Genomic DNA, 25,896 nt, shown 5'->3' on the forward strand with positions numbered 1-25,896 from the left:
TAAAAAAAACATAACCATATCGAATTATCATCAAGAACTCGATTGAATTTACAACAATTCTGAATTAAACGGAAGTACTGCCTCAATATCTCACTTTCAACTAAAAATATAAAGCAAGCATTCAATAGAAGAAATTCAAGCCGATACAATATCTCTTTCACCTTGCTCTCAACTCCAATTGGCCTTCCATGAAACCGATTCTTCACTTCAAACAAAATAGCTCACCAATCTAGCAGGAAAACGAATACTGTCCAAAGTTGCCATTGAAAATAACCTCCAACTTCATGTGTCCATTCCACAAGTTAAGGGAAAAAGCAATCTTTGTAACATCCTGTGCCCTGTATGATTTAGGGTGCCATTTTCTCTCAGACCAGTCAACGCGCGTTACTGACCAGTTTGCGATGCCACCGGGGTCAACCAACTGATAAAAGGAACAAGCGTTAAAAGAAGCTAAAGTGAAATGTATGAAAAACATGATGCAGAGTATGATTCTTACATTGAAAAAGGTTGGGAGGTAATGCTCGTCGGCAATGCAGTTTTTGCCATCCGCAAATGGCTGTTATAATCAAGAACGTGAATGACTGAATGTCAGCAACATAAACTTAGGCACAAATTCTATCATTTTGTGCCCTTGTTAAAGCTAGAAATACTATCTTAGTGCTAATGCTAATAGTTAAGCTAGAAAATGACGGAAATAAACATCAATAAGGATAGTTGAGACCAGTCTAACAGACAATAGTAAGGATACGTAATGCTTTCGATAAACAGCAATTGTTAAGAGCTACTTTTGGCATCATGTACCAAAAGAAGTTACACTTAGGCCACCTAAAATTAATTCTTCTTATGTTTCAACATTATAGTCGAAATGGTGAATACAAAGAATAATCATTAAAATTGGAACAAATAAAAGTGAACCAACGCTCTCATCAATGAATGCAAGGCTGCTGTAAATTCGAAACGAGAACAGAATACTTTAATAAAATTTACCCTGCAGTAATCCCGAAACCTTGAATAGTAAAGACTGTCAGCCATGACTAGCAGAGCATGCTGCCGCCTCATTGTGAACCACTGCATAAAATTCAATGATTTAAACTTGCTACAACAAGACACTGTATAAGTTCATAAGAGACTTTATAATATCAATTAACACATACCTGTGCACCCTTTCTGAAGTCTTTCTCTTCTACTTCAGGTAACATGCGTGTTGAATACCTGCCATTTCCATGAGGTCCAGGATCCACAAAGCTGGCAAACAAAGTGGGTGGGATAAATTTCAAACAAGGGAAATGGTGCAACAAAGTCCATTATGCATATGTGTATGTGTAATACTCTCAGATTCTACTCACCAGTCAATGAAACTCATATTAGCATGCATTAGATAATTGTAGACGTAATCAAAATTATGCAATGGAATACAACTGCAATGTCACCATCAATACTTCAGATTTGGTAAAAGTACAAGTAAATATATATATGTATATTTTGGGAGGGGCGGGGGTGTTAATCACACGAACTATATTTTACCTGTCAGAGAGTAAAACAAAATGTTGGTTATCAGGATCTTTTAGAGCATATGCCAATAATCGTCTCTCTGCATCAACCATAGAAAATGCTCCCCATGTAACCTGCAAATTCAGTGTCAATAAATAGATCAATAGAAAAACTAACCGTACAATAATTGTTGAAGTAGTCATATATCAGATAGCAAAGCTCAACCACAAAATTTGATCTAAGAAACATACCGGAGAACTGTGAATTTCCCGGTTAAGGAAGTAAGGGCTCACATGCACTGGTTTTTCTTTTGATGCATGGATATAAACAGAAAATCTTCCCTCATTACCCTGCCAAGAAAATTGAGCAAACCTTTTTATCAGGATACATGGTTATTATAATTCAAAAACCAAAAATGCAGAAAAAGATATACAAAGTTATTAGAATTCCTTTCTGCAAGAATTCAACAGAAACAATACAGACTGAGCAGACAGTCGATATAACCAAAAGGATTTGATACAGACATCCTGAATCATACAAAGCAGGGAATTGCCTTGTCCTCCACCCTAGCAATTATATCAATTCACAATAAGCCAGATTGATTTCACTAATACCTTCGCCATACACATTAACATATTTGCATTGGCAATCAACAAAGGAAATGTTCTTTACTAAAATGAAATACATATGGCTCTCATTCATATTAGGCAATTCCTGGACACAAAAACTGGTAAAATGACCAACCTGAATTTAAGGATAATAACCATGAGATTTAATGGAATAAAAAATAAAGTCCATGAAGAATATGAAGACATTAGATCACGGAAGGGAAAAATGAACTAGCAACAACAACCAAAAAAAACTTACACGGAAGAACATATCCCAAAGCTTCTCAAATGGCAATGAACCTGGAGTTAAGAACATGAATGCAATTTTAGGATTTTTGGATTCGACAGGAGGTGTATCCAAAATATCCCTAACCACAACCCGTGAAATAATCTCCTCATCAGTTAATTCCCTTTTAGGAGGAGGAAGCCAATCAGTAAGGACCTTGCAACCTCTAGAAGAAAATACATAACATGCAACATCGCTGTTCGGTGGATAGATGTAAGCACAAACTAGAAAAAGGCTGACAAAAGAAACCATTAAAATAATCCATATTGGCCTCTTCAAAGGAGAGCGATGGCGAGATCCAGGCAAGATCTTAGTATCACCCATGCTACCTAATCGCCACTCCTTAGCTACCTTCATCTAGTATAAACAAAAGAGCTCTATATTCATGTGTTTCTCCTTTGTTTCAGTTTCCTCCTCAAGGTAATCAATCAGTATCCAACAACCAACCCCAGATTCTTCAATGGATCAATGTAATGTGATCTGTAAAAAGAAACCATAGGTGAAAAAGAAAGGAAACGGAGGGAACAAATCGGCAGCAAAGAGGCATAATGGACTGGGAGGAAATCGGCAGAAAACAAAAGCAAAGAAATAAGGAAGGAAATCGGATGAAGGAACAGAAGAGAAACAAGGGGATGGGGGGAGGGCAAATCAGGGAGGTGATGCTCAATCAGTAGCTAATCTGGGCAAAGAGGGGGAATAGAAATCGGTGGATTTCACCGATTAAGAAGGTAATGGATTAGATGCGTATTACCAATACATCAAACCAAACGACGTGTTAGAGACGTGTTAGAGAAGTATTAGGTGGGGCCCACCGATTAGGGGTGTATTGGCTTAGCCAATACACCAAACCAAACAAGCTGTTAGTATTCAAACCCTTTTTACTATTTAAATTATAAATTAATGTTAATTATTGTTTTTATAAATAAATTAAATACATATATTTTTTTATTATTTTAAGAAAACCAACCATTTGGAAGCGCTTAAACGACTCGAGCGAACTTTGGTTCAAGGTTGAATTTTTTTATAAAATCTGTCCCGGCCCTGCCCGATCATAAACACCTTTAAGATCAAAGGGTTTAACAAAAACCTTAGCACGTCTCCCATTAATCTCTATTTCCTTTTCATCATATTTCTTCTCAAAGTCTCTCAGTTCAGTCCCCAATCCCCAAATGGAACCACTGCTAGGGTTCAAAGAAGAAACGGTTGAAGCTTATAACCAAGACTTTTCATCCTCAACAATACCTTCTAATGCTTACAAATTGGTGCCCTGGTTGAACTGGGCCGAGTGGGATTCAGTGAGAAAATCCCTCTTCTCCTCTTCTCCACGCAAGATTTCCTCCGCTCTCTCAAGAGTACCTACACTTTCTCTTCTATTTCCATTTTTTCCATTTCTTTGTTGATTTCTCATAAAGTTTCCAATTTTTTTTAGATATCGACTTGGCGGAGCAGAGGTTGTTTACCGGTTGTCATTGATGTCACTGCTTCAATCGTTGAAATTCAGCAGTCCGATCCTTTTTTCCGGTAGCCATTTATCCATTAAATTTTGGTCATATTAGTCCCTGTACTTTAATTTGGTCATATTAGTCCTCTACTTCTCAAATTTTAAAATTCCAGTGAAAGGACTAAAAATGACCAAATTAAAGTACAGGACTAAATCTACAACTTTTGCAAAGTACAGGGACTGATAGCAAAATTTAATCTTCAATTTTTTCCTTTTTTTTGGAAGAGAGTAATATATATATATATATATATATTTTTCATTCTATTTGTAGAGGGGATAAATCAAAAGATGATTCACATTCAGAACAATTGCTAGCTATGTTGTATTGCATGGCAATCTTGAGGTAATTTGTTTTCCCTTGTGTCTTTTTCTTAGTAATTGGGAAATACTTGTGGTCTAAAGTGAAGTGTAGCTAATGTAAAGCAACTGGTTGACAAAGGAAAGTTTGTGTCTTTCCTAGTTTTATGCTTTGATATGTTAGTTTATAATATATTAATCTTTGAAGGCTTGTCAATTGTGTAATAGAGAAGGCACATAAGAGAGCTGGGAAATACTTTGGGGTCTAAAGTGAAGAGTAGCAATTAGTTTACAAGGGAAAGTTTGTGCCTTCTCTAGTTTTATGCTTTGATTTGTTATTTTATACTAATTTTTGTAGGCTTGTTAACTGTGTTGTCAAGAAGACACTTATGACACCGAGTAGCAAATGTAAAGCAATTAGTTTACAAAGGAAAGTTTGTGGCTTCTATAGTTTTATGCTTTGATAAGTGTTTCATATTAATCTCATATATATATATTAATCATTGAAGGCTTGTTAACTGTGTAATGGAGAAGGCACCTAAGAGAACTGGGAAATACTTGGGGTTTAAAGTGAAGAGTAGCAAATGTAAAGCAATTTGTTTACAAGGGAAAGTTTGTGACTTTCCGAATTTTATGCTTTGATATGTAATTTATTTTATATTAAATGTTGAAGGATTGTTAACTGTGTTATCGAGAAGGCTCGTAAGAGAACTGGGATTTCAATTGCTGATGCAGCTGATGCAATTGGTATTCCACGAAGACTGATTGATGTTCGCCATGGTAAGTGGCTTTAATAGTTCGAATTATTTGTGACATTTAGCTACAACAGGAAAAAAGACAATGATTGGATTTCTTTGTTTTTTGATGTTGGCAGAGGGTTCTCATCGTGATCTTCCATCTCTCACAATTGCTCGAGATTCCTCAGTTGTGGTTGGTGCTTCATTTTTTTGTATTCTCTTTATCATCTTTATCTTACAGGCTTTTTCATTGTGACATGTTCTATGATCCTTGCTGATTTCAGGCACTTAATTGGCTAAAATCCTATTACTGGGAACCTCAGAAGAAGCAAATTCCATTTCAAAGAGATGGAGTTGTTAATATTAGAAGAGAGATCAAATCAAAACTCCGTGAATTGGCATTGTGCATAAAAATCCAAAAGAATCCTGAACTTAAATCTTTGCTTGTCAGAGGAAAAGGTGCTTGTCTCTTCTTTTACTTTCGATTATTTGAATATTTTGATGCTAAACTTTGACATTTTTGTTTCCTCCTTAATATAAGTGTAAGTGATTTCTTCCATGGATTCTTTATCAGATTGTTCTTCTGTCCTGCATCAAACATAGCATGGCATTATCTAGTGCCTTTTTGTAATTTTTTCTGGTAGAAGTACCATGGAGATCCCTGTACTAGGATCTGATTGCATTCCCTCCACTCAAAAATGGGCAAATTAGTCATTGTACATCAAAAAGCAAATTGGTCATTTCTATTAAAATTTGATCTATTTGTACCATTAACAACTGGCGTGGCTGGCTTAATAACCACATAGTGACGTGTGGCGTGTCACGTGTATCTTATGCTAATGTATAGTGACCAGTTTTTAACAGGAGAAATGGATGAAATTTTTAATAGGACCAATTCGCTCTTTGATCTAACGTATAGGGACTAATTTTTTTTTTTTTTGAGTGGAGGGGGCAAAATGCAATCTAACTCCTAGTATAGAGGCCTTCATGGCACTTTTACCAATATTTTCCTTCTAACCTTTAGGATTGTTCATCTAAATACACCGTAGTTTATATTATTTATTTCTTACAGGTGGCGGACAATTCAAACACCTTTGTGGCCGTAGTAAATTCTTCTCACTTATGGCAGGGAAGGTCAATTCATCCCAATCTAGTGGTAGGATATCCTACCTTATCGATTACTGTTAGGTGCTTCTTGGAAAGAAGAATTATGATGCTTAGCATCAGAATTCAAATGATTTAATTGTGCTTAGTGTTGTCAAGTGCACAAGGCGCATTCTAAGCGCTAGAACCCTTATATTTGCCTCAGATGCAAGGCTCAACAAAAGCGCTAGCCCAAGTGAAGTAAAGTGCAATATGTACATGTGTGAGTTTTTGCAAGTCTGTGCGTGTATATATATAATATTAAAGCTTAGGATATATGGTGAACTCTAAAGTGTGGTCTAGTTTATCTAGAAAACATTTCAATATGCATGATTTCCTTACAGTCAATATTTTTTGTTGAATGCTTAAATACTGAGAAGTATAGAGTTTGATAGTATCCCTTTCTTTATAGTAAAGGTATATCAAATGAAAACAAAGAAAAATAAAAGAAATTAAAGAGAAATCAATCAGGTGGGCTTCTTTTATGCCTATTGCCTTACAGAAAAGTGCGCCTAGGTGCGTGCCTGCTCAAATGGGCCTCACCTGGAAGGGTCTGAGGCATTTTTGCTGTATAATGATAAGGTGCAGGCGCCTAGGCTTATGCCTTGACAACACTAATTATGCTACTCTTCGGTTGATCTGTTTAGAACCTGTTGCTTCATTATTTAAACTGAAATAATATCGGGATATTTACTGTTGCATTTGTTTATGATTGTTCCGTTGACTTAAGGAAATTGACTGGTATATTGTGTGTGCTCTGATTGGAACTGGTTGAGCCATTATTGTGTAAAATGTACAAAAAGACGATGTTCATGTCTATAATAAAATTATGCATTTCCTGATGGGTGTGTCTGTATTTTCAGGTCCTAAGAAACTGATTAGTAAAACCTTGAAAAGTCTTGTAAGTTTATATTCTACTTCATCCTCGGAAGTAGTGTCTGTGTTATTGGAATTGTTGCTAAAGGCTTTAGATTCTTCAAGCTCCATGGACATTTCAGAAGACTCTGAAAGTGGCCTGGATAGACATACTGCATTGGACGATTGGCAGCTTGTGATAAGAAAATTTTCGAATAAGGAACCAGAATTGCTTCTGGCCCTTCTTCAAAGGATTCTTTATATGATCGGGACAAATGAGGCATCAAAATCCGAAACAGGTAAACACAAATTTATATTGACTTGGTTGTACGTCCCTTTTGAATGTCGTACTTTCTACGTAATTCGGTTTACTTTCCGATTCTTGTTTAGTAGGCCATCCGACAGCTTCAGAGGGTAGACCGGAGGCTTGCCAAGTAGAACATGTCTCATCTTTGTTTGCATGGCTAGTTAGACATTTAGAATTAAAAGGAAAAAGCGTGTCAAATGCAATTCTACTGGAGCTACTGCGTAAATGTCTGTTGGTGGCGTCTTTACGTAACAACCATCTCATGGATTCTGCCCTTCATATTGCACAGTTGGTTGGAAACAGTGTTCTAATGGAGAAACTCAACAAATTTCGTTCCTTAGGTTTGTCAAATACAGAGGTTACTGAAGAAAATACTTCAAATGAGACTTGGGGAATTGTTAGTCAAGAAGAGGAATATCTTAATCAAGCAGCTAAGAAGTTAGAAGTTGTAAAACTTCGTCGAACGAAGAGCACTGCTGTGAAAACAGCAGATGATGTTAGAAACTCGAACAGATGGGTTGTGGCAAAATCATGGAACCCATGTCCACTTGGTATGTTGCCTCGTACTCTTGGGTCTTCTGGTCGTATTCCATTGCTTGACTGCGGTAGTGACTGCCAAAAGGATACAGAAGTAATGGAAGGGAAGAACGAGCGGGAACTTAACCGACGAAATGGCAAGAGAGAAGGTAGCGATGATATCCAGTTAATGAATTTCTCAAGCCCTAAGAAGCTAAAGGAAACGGTCGAGAACAAACATGAACAGAGTAGTGAAGGTGTTTCTTCATCAGGTACCTGCAGGCACCTTATGATGGATGGGGTCTGGAAGGAAGTTGGGGAAACAGAGGTCGAGGCTATAGCATCTGCTGTAAGGATTTTGGTATAGAAACCCTGCATATTAGGCATTGCTTTAGTGTAGGTGTGATGTGTTCAAATTGTATCAGGAGCTGTTGCTGAATTGCCATGGCATAAATTTTGTCAATGGTTCTTGTCCAATGGGTGGAGATTATTTTTGGTAGTATTGAGGAAGTTGAGGTCACTGGGAGGCAATTGAGGTTCTAATATGATATTTTCAGATCATCATGCTTTTATTTCGTTAGTTTTTGGCCCTTGAACTAAACTTTTTTTTTCTATCCACATTGGCATGTAAAAACATGCCAATGGTCAATTGTGACTAATTCAAACTTGCATGCCAAAATGGTAAAATTTCATTTTAGATCCTTTTAAATGTCAAAAGTATGGTTAAACAATGATGACTGCTTCACACTCGTATGTGGAGGTCTCATCAAGCTCTATAGGGGAACTGCCAAAGAGGCAGGTAAAAGGGTCTTAGTCCCCAAAATAGTAAACTTTCATTTTAGTCACTAAAAAATTGAGAGTACAAGTTAACACTATGATTTAATTACACTTTAGCCCCTGAATAATAGAATTTTAATTTAACCCTTTTAAAATTTTGAAATATACAATGATAAAATTATATATTGACACATTAAAAATTATAGTTCAAATTGGACCTTGATGGTATATGGAGAGAGAATTTTTTTTTTAATATATATATGCGCATTTGATTTGAATTTAAAGAAGTAAATTTTGAATACCAATATGAATTTTTTTTATATTACCCTTTTTATTATATTAATATTTTTATTTAAAATTATTCTGACCAATTGGATTAGGAATTTGTCGGTATATCATTTTGGACATTGAGGTCTAACCAATTCGACTATCTAGTTATTAAAATATTACAAAAGAATTATATAAAAATGGGGAAGAAATTACTCTAAAGACATTAAGAACCAAAGTCACTAAACTATTAATAAGTTTATGTTTTGGTCACTTAACTTCAAAAAGTTACAAAATGATCATTAAACTATTCAAAAGTTTTCATTTAAGTCACTAGTTGTTAAAATCGTAGTTGTATAGCCTTCTCTGTTCGCGTTGCCTACATTAATCAAAAGCTCTGCTTCCCATTCTTTTCTATAGTCTAGTTTTGTTTTTCATAAAATTGCTTTGAAAATCATGAATTTGCAAACTAAAATCCGAACAACTTTCTTCTCCAATCTCCAACACTGATCCACCATATCGATTGTCAAATCGTCACTTGGAGCTCGCTAGTTAGACTTTAAAAAAAAATTAACAACTTAGTGACTTAAATAAAAGTATTCGAATAGTTCAATGACTTGTATGAAAATTTCGATTAATTTAGTGATCATTTTATAACCTTTTAAAGTTAAATAGCTAAAAACGTAATAGTTTACTTACCCTACTTGTAGATGAAGGGTCCATATTCAATCTGAGATCTGATCACAGTTGACTTGGAGTAAAACAGCTCTTTGCTGGACGTTATTTCATTTATTGTTATTTTCAAGTTAGTACAGTTTACAAAGAGAAGTTTTGGCAGAGAAGCTTGGAAGAAGCCAACGGAGGCAATTGAATTAGGTCAAAATGGGAAGAACATCATCCACCAAGGAAGACGCCGGCGCCCTCTTCCATTCTCTTCGATCTGCTTACGCTGCTACCCCTGTCAATCTCAAGGTTCCTCTCCTTCTCTTTTCCCCCGTTTTTTTACTCTCAATTATTTGTTCCTAATCTTATATATATATTTCTTTGGTGGCGTTTTCTATTTACAGATCATTGATTTATATGTTGGTTTCGCAATCTTCACCGCTCTGATCCAGGTACTTCCATTCATCTTCATAATTACTTTTTTTCTCTAAATCTTTTCTTGAATGCTGTCTCATTATATTTCATCCGTTTGAAGTTCAGTTTATTACGCATTAGAAAAGTTAAATTCTTTTTCTTTTTCGGAAATGCGAGTATATCGTAAATTGAATTAACGAGTTTAATGGAAGGACGCAATAATTTGAAACTCCATGAGAACCAAATTAGCATTGAGTGCTCCCTGAAACCTTTTAATTGTTGAAATCGATGAGTATTAATCAATTAGATCCTACCATCAACCTAACGCCAGCTTGGGTGTGAAATGCTATCCCATATATGATGTGGAGCATATTTGAAGCATATGATCAAATTTGAAACACTGATCAAATTTGAAACACGTATATACCTGCATGCGCAGTTTGAATCTGATGCGTTAAAGAAAAACGTAGAGTGCCATTAAAATTTTGTCAGATCTGAGCTGTTTGTTTATGCAATAGGTACAAATATGTTTAAAATTTGATCTGTGTGTTTTAAATATGCTTCATGCCAGATCCTAGTTAAAATTTACTCTCAAGCTGACGGCTAAGCTGAACTAAGTATCTAGTTGATATGATCTTTATACTTTGAGAACTTAATTAAAATGATATGAAGTTTAGGGACTAATTTAGGATCTGGATCATAGTTTGGGATGCCAGATGTATATATCCCTATATTTAATTTAGTTGCATATATGTTCAAAAACTTTGTACTCTAATATTGAGGATACGCAGGTAGTTTACATGGCAATGGTGGGATCATTTCCTTTCAACTCATTTCTTTCTGGAGTGCTTTCTTGTGTTGGAACAGCAGTCCTTGCCGATAAGTCAAACTTTCTATCACCACTCTTTGCAAAGGTAAATGACAGATTCTGACACTTATTTGGTTTTGTTGGATTCAGTTTGTCTTCGTATTCAAGTGAATAAAGAAAACAAGGAATTCAAGGTAAGCTTGGTCATGTCTTTTTTGTTTGCGTGTTACTACATGAGTTATGAGGTAGGGGAATAAATACGAAATGAAATGATCTTATTATCCTTCTATATTCAAATGATTTCGGGACCGCAAAGAAACTTTCTTAACTTAAAAATAGATGCTTTTGAACTGCGACCCCCCCCCCCCCGCCGAAAAATTACTGTCTCCTTGAGGTGGGCATTGGGTAATGGGTATATAACTATATATGTATCATCTATGTGTTAAATCCTTAATTTGAGAATGCTCATTTCAATTGCAGGATCTACCACCTGAGCGAGCTTTTGCAGATTTTGTTCTTTGCAATTTGGTGCTCCATTTAGTGATCATGAATTTCCTTGGCTAAATCACGCCTCCAGGTTTGCTGTGGACTGCTGGTGTAGTGGTTTCTGGCTGTGATTCATATTTAAAGCATGAAATGAAATTCTTAGGTCATTAATATGAGTTTATGCATATAGCGTATATGATCAGGAATTGTAGTAAGAATTCAGTGGTGTCGTTAGTTAAAGAATTTTGAAGTTGCTTGGAGAGGAACAGTAGACGTTTTAGTGTCAATTTGCTTGTTCTGATTCCTTTCTGTGTTCATCTTTCATACAAGGCATTTTATAGACTTCGGATCTCTCTCTGATGCTTAGCTTAACAATCCTAAGTGCATGCATCGGGATATGGTTGGTAACGTTAATTTTCTTCTAGTTTATGAGTTGGATGAACATTTGAAAAGTAGTGAATTTACGTGTTGTCGGTAATAGCATCGAGTCATAAAACATAATGAGCTTGCATTATATTTTTGATAATGCACAAGTTTCATGATGTTCATGAGTTGCAAAGGAAACCGTTCATGAAGAACCTATAGTCATTGATTTAGAAGTTTAACATGTTTGAATCCAGCTGATAAACAGGACAAATTAATCTCTGTACGTTAAATGAAAGAGCAAACTGGTCTTTTTTGATAAAAACTTCATCCATTTTTACTGTTAAAAATTGGTGTAACTGACAAAATAACTAGACAGTTATATTTGGCGTGCCACATTTACCAGTTTACAATGACAAGTTTTTAAGTGTAGAAATGGATGAACTTTACATCAGAATGACTAGTTTGTCTTTTGATCTAATGTGTAGAGATTAATTTTTTTTTTTATTAGAGGGGACAAGGGTGTCTATAGTACTTTTACCGTGTTAAATGCCAATTCAAATATGACATGAAACATATTTAAAACATGTGAATTAAATTTTAAACACGTATATACTTATTGCATGGGTAGTTTAAATTTAGTGTGCAAGAAAAAAACAAACAATTCATTAAAAATTAAGAGACTTATTTTATTTAAGAGAGTGAGTGCGATTAATATATGCAAATTTAGTTTGATCTATATGTTTTAAACATTATTCTCGTCAAATTCGAACTAGTATTTAATGTCTAAGCTTATATGATATCAATATTTTGAAGATTTAATTAAACTGTTATAAAGTTTGCGATCAGTTTTGTATATGGATAATCATTTAGGGATATTTTGTCTTGTTATTGGCTAGACTGTTTTGTATGATCCGCTAGGCGTTAGTTTCTATTGTCCAAACCTATTTTTACTTTTTTTTCTCTTTTTAATTGCACGTGTCTATGGTAAATTTGCTATAATTATTTCAAGAGTTAACTGCATTAAATATACCCAAATTATGGTCCTTTAAATTGATCTTCAAACTTTAATATATTTTAATTATATTTTTAAATTATCAAGATTATATCAATTGAGTTTTTTCATTATTAAAATTGTTAAATGACATGTTAAATTTTATATAGTTAAATTTAAAATAAATTTTAAAAAAAGACTAACATAAAAGTAAAAACTAAAAATAAGATAAAATTGAAAAGAAAATTGATCGTTTTAGTAATAGAATGACTTAACATTAACAATTTGATGACGTAATTAGAATGATTTAAAGTTTAAGTATCAATTTTAATGGTATATATAAAATTTAATTTTATCAATTTTAACCCAAATTCAATTGGATAAAATGATAATAATTCAAATGAACTTGAACTAACTTAAATGCATAAAGATTAAAACTTGAAATAATTTGAATTCATCCATTCAACATGTGACAATACAATTAAAAACATCAAATTAAATTCAATTCACTGGAATTAAAGGATTCGAAAATTCAAAATGATATAAATTTGTAATAAAACCATCGTACGATCAAACCCCCAAGCCTTTTTTTTATATATAGAAAGGAGAAAATTCTTATGAGATGACACGTAGACATTGGACGCCACGCATGCCGATTACTACTCCAATCCTAATCCCTACACGTCAGCACTTTAAGCTATTCCCCTATTGGCCTCTTCCTTCGCTCGCCGATATCAGGCGATGTAAATCACGTGCTTCCCTCCAACAACACCGCCCCGCCACGACTATACCCCATAAAACAATCCACATTTTCCCTGTCTCAAAAGACTATATAAAAAAGAAGAGAGATCAATTCGTGTTTTTCGTTTACTTTTTCCCCCTTGTTTTCGCTCGTATTTTCCTTTTCTTTTTTTTCAAAAAAATAAAGCAATAATGTCTACTTTGCCTTTACCTCTCTCGTTCTTTAGGTTGAGCGGCACATCCACTAGGGACCTTCCATTTCCTTCCTCGCTTAAACGTTCTTCGGTGTCTTTTCCTTTGATTCCGTTTAGGCGGCTAGAGCTGATTCGATCTACTTCCGGAATGACGATATCTAGGAGTTTCTCTTTCGTGTTTTGTTCATTGAAAGCTAAAGCAGCGGCTGAGCTCGTTCAAGAAACGGAATCCGGTATACCTGCCGTTGGTCGTAGTGGAGGTGGAAGGGCAACGGAGGTTGAGCATTCTCGTACCTTTCTTGAAGCTCGATCCGAGCAAGGTTCGTTTTCCTTTTTCGTTTCTTCTACAAAACATTATATACATATATATATATATCGGTGTTTATTATATTACTGCATGATGCGACGTTCTTTTTTTTTTTTCGGAAGAAAAGAAATAGGTATTTATAAATATAATGATGTTTTCTTCTTCGTATTATTTCTTTCCTTGCCTCACAGGTAAAAGGAATTAGCTACAAAAAATTGTTATTGGATAATTTTGTTATGTTTTTATAAGTTAGTAACTACTCTCTCTCTTTCTTTTTTTTTCTTTTTGGAAATAGAAATTAAAAAAAAAATTGCTTACATCATAGGAAAATGTCGTTTTATTATTTAATGAATACCTTAATGGATCTTTTTTTTTATGGTTTTCAAATAAGCTTGGATTAAAGGTTTTATGGTTTCATGCACAAAGATCACATAAATGAATAATTACACTCAAAAGCGCTTCATGCCAAAATTTTCCTATAAGAGTGTTTATTTGAGAAAATGAATGGATGTTGCTGCTGTAAAATAAGAAGATTTCTGGAATCTGTTAATGATAAGAGCATCAGCATCATGAATTGATCAGGATACGATGAATAATTTATCTCCTCTGTAACGGTATACGATGAATAATTTAGTTTGATGGTTTTTGTGCATGAAATCTTTTTATTTTACAGCAGCTACATCCATTCATGATAAGAGCCCATCTTGAAATTATCTACTCTGTAACGGTATACGATGAATAATTTAGTTTGATGGTTTTTGATGAGCATATAAAGAAGAAAGACAAGTTGGAAAATGCAGGTGGCTGGACACGATGAGGAATAGAAAGGTTTGGTTTGTTGAAAGAAAAAGTGGGGCTGAAAATGAAAGAAAATCATTTCCTCACTTTGAATACAACTTGCTGTCTTCTTTCAACTACACCCTCTTGTAGTTCCAAAATTAAACCAGGGGACTAATTTTACTCTTGTTCTACTTATTTGTCTACAGAACTCCTATATGGCATAAGGAAGGAATTAGAAGCAAAAAGGGTACCTCCAAATATTGCAGCAGGAATGAAAGAACTTTATCAGAATTATAGAAATGCGGTGAACTAATATTTTTGAGCTCTTTATTTTAGTGGAAATTAGTGAATGTTCTAGATATGATAGATTCTGCTCTGCATATAATGTGTTAGTCTGCTCTGCATATAATGTGTTAGTTCAGATCGCAGCATCAAGCTTCCTTTTGGGTGCTATTTATCCTTTGTCTTTAATAAGCTCATGTTTTAGCAAGTCTACTGGCATGTTCTTAAATCTCTTTATTTTTACACTGAATGCATGATTTATAATTAAGTGGTGTATATGCATTTAAAAATTGGAGTATATTTTAGTTTCTCACCTAAAGATTGCAATATTTAGCCAAACCTTATCATTCAATGGTTAGCTTTTATTTGTACCTCCAAAAACCTAAAAAGGAAAAACTTTTGCATCTGGGAACATTTAGGTTTTCCAAAGTGGAGATCCTTCAGCTGCTGAGACTGTGATGTCAAACATGGCTGTTGCATTTGATCGTATACTTTTGGATGTGGAGGTAATTCTACTAAATTCTCTTTCAAAATGATTCTGCAGTTTGTAGCATATATGAATTTCCATTCAGATATTGCATACAGATTATGAGTTTTATAAACTTCTGCATGAAATATGACAGTAACTTTTCAGGATCCTTTTGTCTTTGAACCCTACCACAAGGCTTTGCGAGAGCCATTTGACTACCACATGTTTGTTCAAAATTATATTCGGCCTTTGATTGATTTCAGGTGATTCGGTGACTTCCACACTGTTCTCCATTTCTGGTTTGGTTACTCGTTAATTTAGTTTGCAGAAAGTTGCCTTGAAAATTCAAGATGTGCCTTGATAAAGGAATTTGTGTCTTTCCAATTCCATAACTCTATTAAGTAAACCAAGGTACTGTATTTTAAGGTTAGTGGATAGGACATGCTTGATTATTAGCTAACTTTTGAGACCATCTAGGATTAAGCTTATTCTATGATTCTTATTTCTTGCATTCTCTTTTGTGTTTTTTTAATAAATTTCATGAGGGTTTCTTGATCAGGAAGTGAATAAAATAATAATGCATTTCAAAATTGCAAAGGACCCCTTAATATTCATAGGGTCTCAAGTAGTTTTCTTTCCTTCATGTTTGATTGTTTATCATCAACTGTATTGACAACAATTCCAAGAAAGAGAAACATGTATTATGCATATTGCACTCTCTTTCCTGTTTCAACATCTTATTTTACATTTCTCACGGGTGCTTGTATTTTACTTCAATGCTTGTCAACCTCATAATCACATTGATATTATTTCATGTTCTTCATATGAAATTTTTGTAATCCATATTTTAATCTCCTGAAGACACTTTTTTATGGGAACCAGAAGACACATCTGGTCTATTGTTTTTTTGGTTTTTTCTCTTAACATCAATCTGTTACATTCGTGGCAGGAATTCATACATTGGCAATCTTTCTTTTTTCTATGAAATTGAAGAAAAGCTTAAGCAGGTACTAATGCTCACTTTTCCCCTTTCCTGGACTCTTCTGAACAAGACTGAGTTTTGCTAAATCCTTTTTTTCACAAAGCTGCGGTTGGATGTTCTATTGTGTTTGCATTTGAAAAGAAAGTTAAAAATCAAAACTTGTTTTATCCATTAGAGAGCATGTGTGTAGATGAAAATTTTCATTCTGGCTATAATACTTATATGTTTTTAATAACTAATAAAAACATGTATCCAAGAAGGATATATGGATAACAGGTTTTTGTATGTTTAAATTTGTTTCCATTTTCTTGTAATTTTGCATTTTGAAATACAAAGAATTTGTGGTGTTCTACTTCCAAATTTATGTTGGCATAAGCCAAAAGTAGTCATACTAAGTTTTCAAGGTTCTGGAGTTTTTAACATTCAACTGGAGCCTGTGAAGTGTGTAGTACTGGCTAAATCTTTTATATTTAGCTGGCTTTATATGTATAATTTCTGACAATTGGTTGCAGGGTCATAACGTTGTACTTATATCTAACCATCAAACTGAAGCTGACCCAGCCATCATTGCATTGTTGCTTGAGAAAACAAATCCACGTATTTCTGAGAACATGGTAATTATAAATTTTACATTCTGAGCTTGTGGTAGTAGCCATTGACTGTGCTCTTAATCATATGTTATGCTCTATTTTGCAGATCTATGTTGCAGGGGATAGAGTCATAACAGATCCTCTTTGCAAGCCTTTCAGCATGGGAAGGTATTCAAATAGTTACTTCCTGTTTTGAATTGATTATTCCAAAATATACTAAAGAGTCACTTACAAAAAGGGTTTTACCATTTCCTTTCAGGAATCTTATATGTGTGTACTCCAAAAGGCACATGTATGATGTTCCTGAGCATGTTGAGATGAAAAGAAGAGCAAACACAAGAAGTTTGAAAGAGATGGCTTTGCTGCTAAGGTGCCTTAATGACCAATATCTTACTTTTAGAACATAACTTTTCATAACACGCTTGAATCTGCACCATCGTATTTCACTATAATATGCAGCTTTAGACCAAAATTTTTGTTTCATTATAGGGATGGCTCGAAAATAGTGTGGATTGCACCAAGTGGTGGCAGGGACCGCCCAGATCCCCTTACAGAAGAATGGTATCCAGTAAGTTTTAGCAGTCCTCTTTAACTGTTGTTGTTATTCAAGAATATTTTTAGTGCGTCTTATTATCAATTTTATCTTGTAATAAAAAACTGTAGGTACAATGCTAGAAATGTATAAATGCTGCTTTCATTAGGATAGAGTCCAATCCAAAACATATTATCACTTAAAAAGGCCTCTTACTTTAATTATGTTTCTGCCTCATTTTATTTATGCAACAAGCAATAGTCATTCTTGTGTTAATTAGACCCTCTAAAGGACATGAACCTTTTGACTGCAAATGTGTGTCACCTTATTTTTAAGACAAGCTTGTGTTCATTTATACTAATATAAGGGGAGTTAGGATTCCTTTGATTCCTCTTCAGTGGACAATATGAGAAGGCTTATAGGACGATCAGGTGCAGCAGGGCATATATATCCCTTGGCTCTATTGTGCTATGACATCATGCCCCCTCCACCCAAGGTGTGTACTTGCCTGTCAGTTTCTGTCATATAAAATTTTCTCTCTTGTGACTCTTGCATTTTCCAGGTAGAAAAAGAAATTGGAGAAAAAAGAATCATGTCTTTTCATGGGGCTGGATTGTCGGTGGCACCAAAAATCTGCCCTTCCGAAATTGCTGTTGCTGGTAAAATGTCTGAAGAGGTTAGTTGCTTTTTATATTTGAAAAGTTTCGAGAAAAATAATGTATATTGGATGTTGCATGGTACAGCATCTAATCAATGCAGAGTGCACATTTAACTTTATCACTATCATTTTCACATGAGCTTCATCATTTATATCAAAGATGATCGACCATACTAGCAGATATTGATTGTAATCATAACTTCATGTTGACAAAATGACTACCTCAAAGATTTTATTGGATGTGAACCATAACAACTATTTGAATAATTTGATAAAAGTACTACGGAGGCCATTGTACTAGGAGTCAAATTGTATTTTGCCTCTTTTACTGAAAAAATGGGCAAATTAGTCATTGTATGTTAGATCAAAGAACAAACTGATCATTTCTATTAAAGATTTCATCTATTTTTACTGTTAAAACAGAATAACCAAATAGTTACACTTGGCCCGCCATGTATACCTCATTCTGATGTACAAGGATTAGTTTTTTATAGAAGAAATAGATGAAATTTTTATTAGGACTAGTTTACTCTTTGATCTAATGTATATGGACAAATTTGCTCATTTTTTGAGTAGAGGGGGTAAAATGTAATCCGACTCCTAGTACAAGGGCTTCCATAGTACTTTTACCGAGTAATTTCTATGTTCTAAAAAACTCTAGAGGATAACTCTCTAAAAGGATCATGTTTGTGATCTGTTTAGTTTAAATTGGCTTTACTTTTGGGCAGGCTAAAGATACATACGCACAAGCTCTGTATAAGTCTGTGACCGAGCAATACAATGTCCTCCAATGCGCCATACATGGGAAACAAGGGTTTGCGGCATCAAGCATAGGCATCTCTTTATCGCAGCCATGGAACTAGTCAAAACCTTATTATGATCTCAACATCCGGTAATAGGTATTGACTTAAAATGTGCTTTCTGCAGTGTTAGAATGAGCACCTCCTAATGTAATATATTATTCGATTTACTTGGTGCCAGGTCATTTCCATTGCATATATTTTTGACTCGTTAACAGGAAGCCATCATATATGTAGATAAAAGAATGCCCCGCAAGACGAACAATATATGTTACTCGATACCCATTGATAACTTAAAACAGTAGATACCTTTTACGTGAAGCTGAATCCATCAGAAACTGAAGCTATGCGGAAAATCTGCTTCAGGTTTGCTTTTGTACAGACCTTACTTCCTAGAAAGAATCAAAACTTATAGCATACAGCAAATTCTTACGTGTATATGATCTTTATTCAAATTCGATGCAGCACATCATATTTTCTGAGTTCAAGGTCCAATAATTAGTTATGCACTTTTACCGAATATGATATAATAAACCAATTTGATGGCATTCTTTAGAACATGTTCTCTATAATAGGTACCATAATTGGAAGGTTAAATGTACTTGATCAAATTGGTCCCTCTGCTATTTACTATTAAAAAGAATCAAATACCACTAAATTGGAGTTGAGTTATATTTTCAAAATTTTTATGGTTTTATAAATAAAATATTTTGTTCAGAATTGAACTACAATTGAAATAAATACTTTTCAAGACATTTTTTACATAGTAAATGTTAATTCTGTTACAATTTGGACTAGTCTAATTCTTTTGACTAGTACAAAGACTAAATTGATCCATTTAATAATAGAGAGATTAATTTGATCTAGTCAAGGACCTCCTAGGTACTTTAACCTAATTGGAAGTATGAACATGATTACCATTCTTTGGGGCCAGTAATTGGGAGTAATTTAATTGCTTTCTTTTTCATGAAGAGAAAGGCCTTCTTTCTGCGACTGTTGGTGAAATTGCTATTTTCACCATTTGTTTTATGTCTGCTTCCATCATTACTATTATTATTCATATTGCATCCTCAATGGTATTCGTTATGTCTGCATTTAATGGGCAAGTACGGTTGAATGCCTCTTTCCCCTTTAAAAATCATTTTCATGATTCGAGCTTTTTTAGGTTAAATTATGGTTTTGGCCCCTCTGCTATGCTTGAATTTGAACTTTAATTCTTATCAAGAGCAAAGTTAGAATTTTCTTTTGGAGGAGTCAAAGGACTAAAATGTAATTTTATCAATATATTAGCTTACATCTTATATAGTTTTTAGGACAAACAAAATTTTATCATTTTGGGGTCAAATTGTAATTTTATCATATATTGTTTACAATTTTATAGATTTTAAAAGGGTTTAAAAGTGAATTTGACCCCTCTATTTATGTAGTGTCAATAATTAGCTATTTTTTAAAAACATAATTATGCCAAGTGTTTTCTTTTAAGTACATTTTAGGAAAAGAAAATGTGATTATTTAACATTGAAAGAGAAGCGAGGTCAGATGTAGGAGTGGGAGTATATACGTCTGCTTGTTTGTATGGGATATAAGCAACACTTATTTATTACGCTAGGTTAAAAAGACGCGCCTCACGTGAGTGCTGTATGAAAAAGACTGGGATTGGTATGTAAATCTTAATCTTAAAGGTGGGTGTCCAAAAGCTTACACATGTTATTCGTATTATGTATTTTCGTTATCTCTACCGACTCAAGTGGTAAATTGGATTCAAAAATTGAAATTTCCAACATTAATGTTTAAGTTTTAAGTTTCACTTATCATTTATCAATTTTTATATTAAGCTTTTTTACAAAATAATAAACATTTTGTATATCTACCTGGATTTTATTTTATGTCACGTAAAGGATCTAGAACAATAGAAAAATAGAGAGAAGAAAAAGAGAAGAAATTGAGAGAGAGAAGAGACAAATACTGGAAATATTGATTCAATTTTCATAACCGTTTTTTGGACTTTAGTTATAGGTATATAAGGAAACCAAATAACGGACTAACACTAACAGTAACAATGGACTAAAACACATCGTTTTAATAATAGTGGTTCCAGCAAAATGAACCGTTTAAACTAATGCTAAAAGCGCACCATATAACTAGAATAGGAACATGAGTAAAACGCAACGTTCAAAACAAAAGAAATAATAACAATAATGAAAATATGAAAATGAAAAAGACCGTTGAAACTATTCCCCCTCCCTTGAAACAGGATCCTTGTCCTCAAGGGTTAAATGCAGGAAAGAGACGTTGAAGATCATGCAAATTCTCCCAAGTAGAATCCTCAGGAAAGGTGTCCGCCCATTGAACGAGAACTTCCACAGCAGCATGGTTACCTTGCTTGATTAGGCGTCTGTCCAATACTCGAATCGGTGTCTTGAGAAGAGCTCCATCAGACCCCACTGATGGCAAGGTAGAGGCACTTACCACAGAACCAATATGCTTCTTCAATTCTGAGACATGAAAAGTAGAATGGATATGAGCAGAAGATAGTAATAACAGTTTGTAATCAACCTATCCCACACGAGCCTCCATTGGAAAAGGGCCAAAATACCGGGGTGACAACTTCTGGTTCTTGAACTTGCACAAAGAATGTTGTCGATACGGTTGTAGCTTCAGATACACAAAAATCGCCCACCTGAAATTCCTGCTTCGACCTCCGTTTGTCCGCCATTTGTTTCATCCGATCTTGAGCTCGAGTAAGATGAAATTTCAAAACCTCTTTATGTTGAAGGTGTAATCTACTGTAGCCACTGGAAAAGCACCAGCCAAATAAGGTAAATAAAGAGGTGGATCTTTCCCATATAGAGCTTCATAGGGAGTGGTCTAAATAACCGAATGATAGGTGGTATTGTACCACCACTTCGCCAAGGGTAGCCAAGACGCCCAAGCATAAGGCTTTTCACTAGTCATGCATATCAAATAACTTTCTAAACATTTGTTAAGAATTTCTGTCTGGCCATCAATTTGAGGATGGTAGGCAGTAGACATCTTCAGTTTGGCGTCCAAATGTCGAAACTGTTCCTGCTAAAAGTTGCTTAAAAAAATTCTTTCTTTATCAGACACGATCGACTCAAGTATCCCATGCAACTTATAAATGTGGTTAAGATACTCTTGAGCTACGGTGAAGGCAATAAAAGGATGAGCCAAGGCCATGAAGTGACCATACTTGGTCAAACAGTCAATCACTACAAGAATGGCTGATTTACCCCGTGACAAAGGCAGACCCTCAATAAAATCCATGCTGATGACAGTCCAAGCATGACTGGGTATAGGCAAGGGTTGCAAAAGCCCAGGTGAAGCAGAGTTATCAGCTTTGCAGCGTTGGCAAATGATACACTCCCACACCCAGTGCTTAACATCTTTAGAGAGACCCTTCCTATGACGAGTGGCATGGATGCCAGAATGACCTCCCAAAGCACTGTCATGGAAAAGACCAAATATGTGTCTTCAAAGCTGGATGTCATTTCCCACCACAATTTTGCCCAATCTACGAAGGAATGTACCATGCCACGAGTACTTTGGGTGCAACTGGGGCTACATTTGAACATCTTGACACAACTGATATAGCTTCTTATTTGTCGCATATGAAGCAATAATGCGTTCCCATACCTTAGACCAATAAGAGTCAAAACTGTCTTCACATTGGGGCAGTTGATGAGTGTGGTCATGAGGTTTTCTGGACAAAGCATAGACCACTATATTCTGAGTTCCTTGGCAATATGAGATCGAATAATCGTATCCCAACATCTTATCAACCTACTTCTGCTGGTAAGGTGTAATTGCCTGCTATTCGGATAGGAATTTTAAGCTCTGGTGATCTGTTTTGATGAAGAAATCTCTGCCCAAGATAGGTATGCCCTTTTTTAACTACTAACAGTACTGCAAGCATCTCTTTGTCATTGATAGACAAAGCTTGATACTTGACTCCCAACGCCTTGCTGAAGTATGCCACTGGTCTTCCATTTTGCTACGAAATAGCCCCGACCCCTTAGCCACTAGCATCCGTCTCCACACAAAAAGGCTCTTGAAAATTTGGTAAAGCAAGAACTGGAGCTTGACAAACAGCTGTTTTGAGCTAATCGAAAGCAGTCGCTCCAACACTGTTCATTGCCAGGTAACATCTTTTTTTAATAATACAGTGAGGGGCTTAGCTAGTAATCTATACCCCTTGATGAACCATCTGTAATACTCGGACAAACCAAGGAAGCCTTACAACTCCTTGACAGACTTTGGAGGAGACCAGTCCAGAACACCAGCCACTTTGGTTCGATCCATATTGACAACTCCTTGAGAGATAACATGTCCAAGATACTCCACCTGAGTAGCTCTAAAAATACACTTAGATTGCTTAGCATAAAGTTGATTAGATCTCAAAACTTGGAGCACCTCTTACAAGTGAATCAAATGGTCAGTCTATTTCTGGGAGTATACGAGTATATCATTAAAAAAAAGAACCGATTTCTGTAAGAAGGATCGAAAGACTGAATTCATCAGTGATTGGAAGCTAGAGGGGGCATTGGTCAAGCCAAATGGTATGACCAAGAATTCATAATGGCCAGCATGAGTTTTAAAAGCTATTGTGTACACATCCTGCTCCCACATTTGAATCTGATGATAGCCTGAACGCAAATCCAATTTGGAGAAAAAATTTACTTGCCCCAATTCATCCAAGAGCTCTTCAATAATAGGATTAGGGAATCTGTCTTTAATGATCAGTTGGTTAAGCTGCCTGTAGTCAATATACAACTTCCAACTGCCATCTTTCTTTTTGACCATCACCACAGGAGATGCAAATGGGCTGTTGCTATCTCTGATTATTCCAGCTTGCAAAATTTCTTGTATCAATTTCTCTATTTCAGTTTTCTAGACTATAGGACATCTGTAAGGCCTCACATTAACAACCTTAGTCTCATCTATCAAAGGAATCTTGTGGTCTTGTAATCGAGGAGGAGGTAGACTTGTGAGAGTCTGGAATATATCTTCAAATTCATCAAGGAGACCTTACAAATCGGGTGGCAATTGAACTGGCTGTATTGTAAGAGCAGTTTGATCACAAGAAGCCAATAGCATAGGGCATGGGTCATTACCTACCAAACTCAGGCATTTTGAAAGTTGACTACTAGGAACAATATGTAGTGAACTTGGTACTATGCCTTGCAATATGAAATTTTGTCTCATGTGATTAAACTGCATAGTCAAATTGGAGAAATTCCATGCAATCGGACCAAGAGATAACAACCAGTGAATACCAAGCACCAAGTCAAATCCCTTCACTGATAAGATTAAAAAATCAGTGGTAAAATTATAACCTTGTGCTTTCCATGAAACTGCTCTGCACAGACCTTGAGTAGACAATCGAACCCAGTTTGCTACCATCACTCGCAAAGTACTTCTCGATTTTACTGCCAAATTTAACCTTTTAGCCATCTTATAATCTATAAAATTGTGTGTGCTGCCAAAGTCCACTAATACCACCACTTCAGTGTGACCAATAACAGCTGGAAATCTCATAGTGTTATGTCCCTGCAACCCTTGAAGAGCATATAACGATAACACAAGAGTAGGACTTTCTAGAATCTGATCTGTTAAGTCCAAATGCTCAGAATAATCTTGAAAATATTCAGAAGATGGACTCTTCATGTCAGAACCTTGTTCCCATAGTGGCTCAATAATAAGCTGATACAGCTGAGACTTAGAACATTTGTGACCTGGTGAGTACTTTAAGTCACATAAAAAACAAAGGCCCTTCTTCTTTCTATCCTCCAACTTTGCTTGAGACAAAGACTTGGATAGAATTTTTTGTCCTGAGTTACCATTCATTGACCCCCCACTGAGGCCGAGCTTCCCATTCCCTGCTGCACTTTAGAAATAGGAAATAAAGGTCTTGATGAACTAACTCCACTACCAGCAATGAACCCCTTTTTCACCGGTCCTAGCACAATATTCTCAACCTACCTAGCTAAATTGTAACCCTCCACCAATGTTTGAAGCTTAAAAAACCTGAGATATTGACCTATTTCAGGTTTCAAATTATTGATGAATATGCTTAATGCATAGGTTTCAGGTAGATTCAGCTGATTCAACAAACTCAGAAATCCATCATGGAACTGGTCAACAAATCCATGTTGCTTAAGAGTTACTAACTCAGTTATAGGATCAATGGAGGAGTCAGGTCTAAGACGTTCCCTAAGTCCTTTAGCATACATCTCCCAAGTCAGCTGGTGCAACCCTCCATGTCTCTGCACAAAAAAGTGATGTCAGTTTAGTGCATTCCCTTCTAGATGCAACATAACCACCCTAACCTTAATATGTTCACCTATCCCTTCAACCTCAAAAATATTGTTTTAATTTAGACCACCACCCTCTAAAATTACCACCATCAGTACAGGCAATCTACTCGAAAAGAGGTATTCCTGACTTCCAAAGTACCTCATCGCAAGGACATACTTGAATGTCCTAGATCTGGTATAGGCTACACTACTAGGTGTTCCTTTGCTGAAAAACCAGGAGGAGAGCCTAAAATACCTTTCCCTTTACCAGTCATCACACTAGTAACTGTAACATGATGACTCTGTCCAAAATACTGTTCAAATAAAGAATAGAGCTCAGAACGAAGTTCAGATCGTACCTCCAAACGAATCTCAGACTTAATTCCCTCCTGAAAGTCCTTCAAGCGCGCATCAATCCTTGTATCTAACTGAGTGAATTCAACTTGCAGTTGAGTAAGCTCTCCTTGCATCATTCCTAGTTCATTTTGCATCCTCATAGTCACCCCCTCCACGACCATGAGAATTGACAAAGCTCTGATACCTTTGTCAAGTAATAGATGGGGAACAATAGAAAAACATTGAGAAGAAGAGAAAAAATTGAGAGAAAGAAGAGAAAAAGAGAATACTGAAAATACTGATTCAATTTTCATAACTGTTTTTGGACTTTAGTTATAGGTATATAAGGAAACCAAATAACGGATTGACACTAACAGTAACAATGGACTAAACCACAC

General features: G+C 35.3%; 5 protein-coding genes across 10 annotated transcripts; 3 read left to right on the forward strand and 2 right to left on the reverse strand.

Annotated features, from left to right (window-relative positions):
• LOC107938574 (glycosyltransferase BC10) lies at positions 1-3,104 on the reverse strand. 2 transcript variants are annotated; one of them, XM_016871773.2, is made up of 8 exons: positions 2,359-3,104; positions 1,743-1,841; positions 1,525-1,625; positions 1,347-1,418; positions 1,155-1,245; positions 988-1,068; positions 497-556; positions 1-421 (listed from the first exon to the last, which is right to left on the reverse strand). In XM_016871773.2, the coding sequence occupies exons 1-8, from the start codon at positions 2,740-2,742 to the stop codon at positions 230-232; spliced, it is 1,080 nt and encodes a 359-aa protein (XP_016727262.2). In that variant the 5' UTR covers positions 2,743-3,104; the 3' UTR covers positions 1-229. The 2 variants fall into 2 exon arrangements, with proteins under 2 accessions (XP_016727262.2, XP_016727263.2); XM_016871774.2 differs by lacking the exon at positions 1,347-1,418.
• Positions 3,105-3,407: 303 nt separating this feature from the next.
• Positions 3,408-8,312, forward strand: LOC107938582 (uncharacterized). Of its 2 annotated transcripts, none has more exons than XM_041090648.1 (9): positions 3,408-3,737; positions 3,815-3,906; positions 4,158-4,229; positions 4,857-4,963; positions 5,058-5,113; positions 5,205-5,379; positions 5,993-6,076; positions 6,927-7,217; positions 7,309-8,312. In XM_041090648.1, the coding sequence occupies exons 1-9, from the start codon at positions 3,555-3,557 to the stop codon at positions 8,106-8,108; spliced, it is 1,860 nt and encodes a 619-aa protein (XP_040946582.1). In that variant the 5' UTR covers positions 3,408-3,554; the 3' UTR covers positions 8,109-8,312. The 2 variants fall into 2 exon arrangements, with proteins under 2 accessions (XP_040946582.1, XP_040946583.1); XM_041090649.1 differs by having other exon boundaries at positions 3,410-3,737; positions 7,312-8,312.
• A 1,156-nt stretch (positions 8,313-9,468) lies between these two features.
• Positions 9,469-11,580, forward strand: LOC107938550 (dolichyl-diphosphooligosaccharide--protein glycosyltransferase subunit DAD1). Of its 2 annotated transcripts, XM_016871746.2 has the most exons (5): positions 9,545-9,757; positions 9,853-9,900; positions 10,654-10,741; positions 10,821-10,864; positions 11,151-11,580. In XM_016871746.2, exons 1-5 carry the CDS (start codon positions 9,668-9,670, stop codon positions 11,232-11,234), a joined length of 354 nt encoding a protein of 117 aa, XP_016727235.1. In that variant the 5' UTR covers positions 9,545-9,667; the 3' UTR covers positions 11,235-11,580. The 2 variants fall into 2 exon arrangements, with proteins under 2 accessions (XP_016727236.1, XP_016727235.1); XM_016871747.2 differs by lacking the exon at positions 10,821-10,864 and having other exon boundaries at positions 9,469-9,757; positions 10,654-10,776.
• A 1,668-nt stretch (positions 11,581-13,248) lies between these two features.
• On the forward strand, positions 13,249-19,330 carry LOC121215630 (glycerol-3-phosphate acyltransferase, chloroplastic). Of its 3 annotated transcripts, XM_041090652.1 has the most exons (14): positions 13,580-13,768; positions 14,429-14,583; positions 14,742-14,839; positions 15,237-15,323; positions 15,452-15,549; positions 16,236-16,293; positions 16,781-16,882; positions 16,965-17,026; positions 17,118-17,228; positions 17,348-17,426; positions 17,767-17,886; positions 17,953-18,066; positions 18,777-18,947; positions 19,030-19,330. In XM_041090652.1, exons 3-13 carry the CDS (start codon positions 14,807-14,809, stop codon positions 18,909-18,911), a joined length of 999 nt encoding a protein of 332 aa, XP_040946586.1. In that variant the 5' UTR covers positions 13,580-13,768; positions 14,429-14,583; positions 14,742-14,806; the 3' UTR covers positions 18,912-18,947; positions 19,030-19,330. The 3 variants fall into 3 exon arrangements, with proteins under 3 accessions (XP_040946584.1, XP_040946585.1, XP_040946586.1); XM_041090650.1 differs by lacking the exon at positions 14,429-14,583 and having other exon boundaries at positions 13,249-13,768; XM_041090651.1 differs by lacking the exon at positions 14,429-14,583 and having other exon boundaries at positions 13,292-13,768; positions 18,777-18,940.
• Positions 19,331-20,777: 1,447 nt separating this feature from the next.
• Positions 20,778-25,792, reverse strand: LOC107938556 (uncharacterized). Its single transcript, XM_016871757.2, has 2 exons — positions 25,522-25,792; positions 20,778-25,132 (listed from the first exon to the last, which is right to left on the reverse strand). The coding sequence occupies exon 2, from the start codon at positions 24,711-24,713 to the stop codon at positions 23,895-23,897; it is 819 nt and encodes a 272-aa protein (XP_016727246.1). The 5' UTR covers positions 24,714-25,132; positions 25,522-25,792; the 3' UTR covers positions 20,778-23,894.
• Between the last annotated feature and the right edge of the window lie 104 nt (positions 25,793-25,896).

The sequence above is a fragment of the Gossypium hirsutum genome, chromosome D03 (assembly GCF_007990345.1).
Source record: "Gossypium hirsutum isolate 1008001.06 chromosome D03, Gossypium_hirsutum_v2.1, whole genome shotgun sequence".
Lineage (NCBI taxonomy): Eukaryota > Viridiplantae > Streptophyta > Magnoliopsida > Malvales > Malvaceae > Gossypium > Gossypium hirsutum.

Coding starts and splice junctions, on each gene's coding strand:
- LOC107938574 (XM_016871773.2), bottom strand. CDS start 2,742: ATGAAGGTAGCTAAGGAGTGGCGATTAGGTAGCATGGGTGATACTAAG. Junction 1,842..2,358: donor TTTGGGATATGTTCTTCCGT/GTAAGTTTTTTT, acceptor TTTTCTTGGCAG/GGTAATGAGGGAAGATTTTC. Junction 422..496: donor ACCTCCCAACCTTTTTCAAT/GTAAGAATCATA, acceptor TCCTTTTATCAG/TTGGTTGACCCCGGTGGCAT.
- LOC107938582 (XM_041090648.1), top strand. CDS start 3,555: ATGGAACCACTGCTAGGGTTCAAAGAAGAAACGGTTGAAGCTTATAAC. Junction 3,738..3,814: donor TTTCCTCCGCTCTCTCAAGA/GTACCTACACTT, acceptor AATTTTTTTTAG/ATATCGACTTGGCGGAGCAG. Junction 7,218..7,308: donor GGCATCAAAATCCGAAACAG/GTAAACACAAAT, acceptor ATTCTTGTTTAG/TAGGCCATCCGACAGCTTCA.
- LOC107938550 (XM_016871746.2), top strand. CDS start 9,668: ATGGGAAGAACATCATCCACCAAGGAAGACGCCGGCGCCCTCTTCCAT. Junction 9,901..10,653: donor TCTTCACCGCTCTGATCCAG/GTACTTCCATTC, acceptor GAGGATACGCAG/GTAGTTTACATGGCAATGGT. Junction 10,742..10,820: donor TGGAACAGCAGTCCTTGCCG/ATAAGTCAAACT, acceptor TGTTGGATTCAG/TTTGTCTTCGTATTCAAGTG.
- LOC121215630 (XM_041090650.1), top strand. CDS start 13,447: ATGTCTACTTTGCCTTTACCTCTCTCGTTCTTTAGGTTGAGCGGCACA. Junction 13,769..14,741: donor TGAAGCTCGATCCGAGCAAG/GTTCGTTTTCCT, acceptor ATTTGTCTACAG/AACTCCTATATGGCATAAGG. Junction 17,027..17,117: donor AAGCCTTTCAGCATGGGAAG/GTATTCAAATAG, acceptor ATTTCCTTTCAG/GAATCTTATATGTGTGTACT.
- LOC107938556 (XM_016871757.2), bottom strand. CDS start 24,713: ATGAATGGTAACTCAGGACAAAAAATTCTATCCAAGTCTTTGTCTCAA.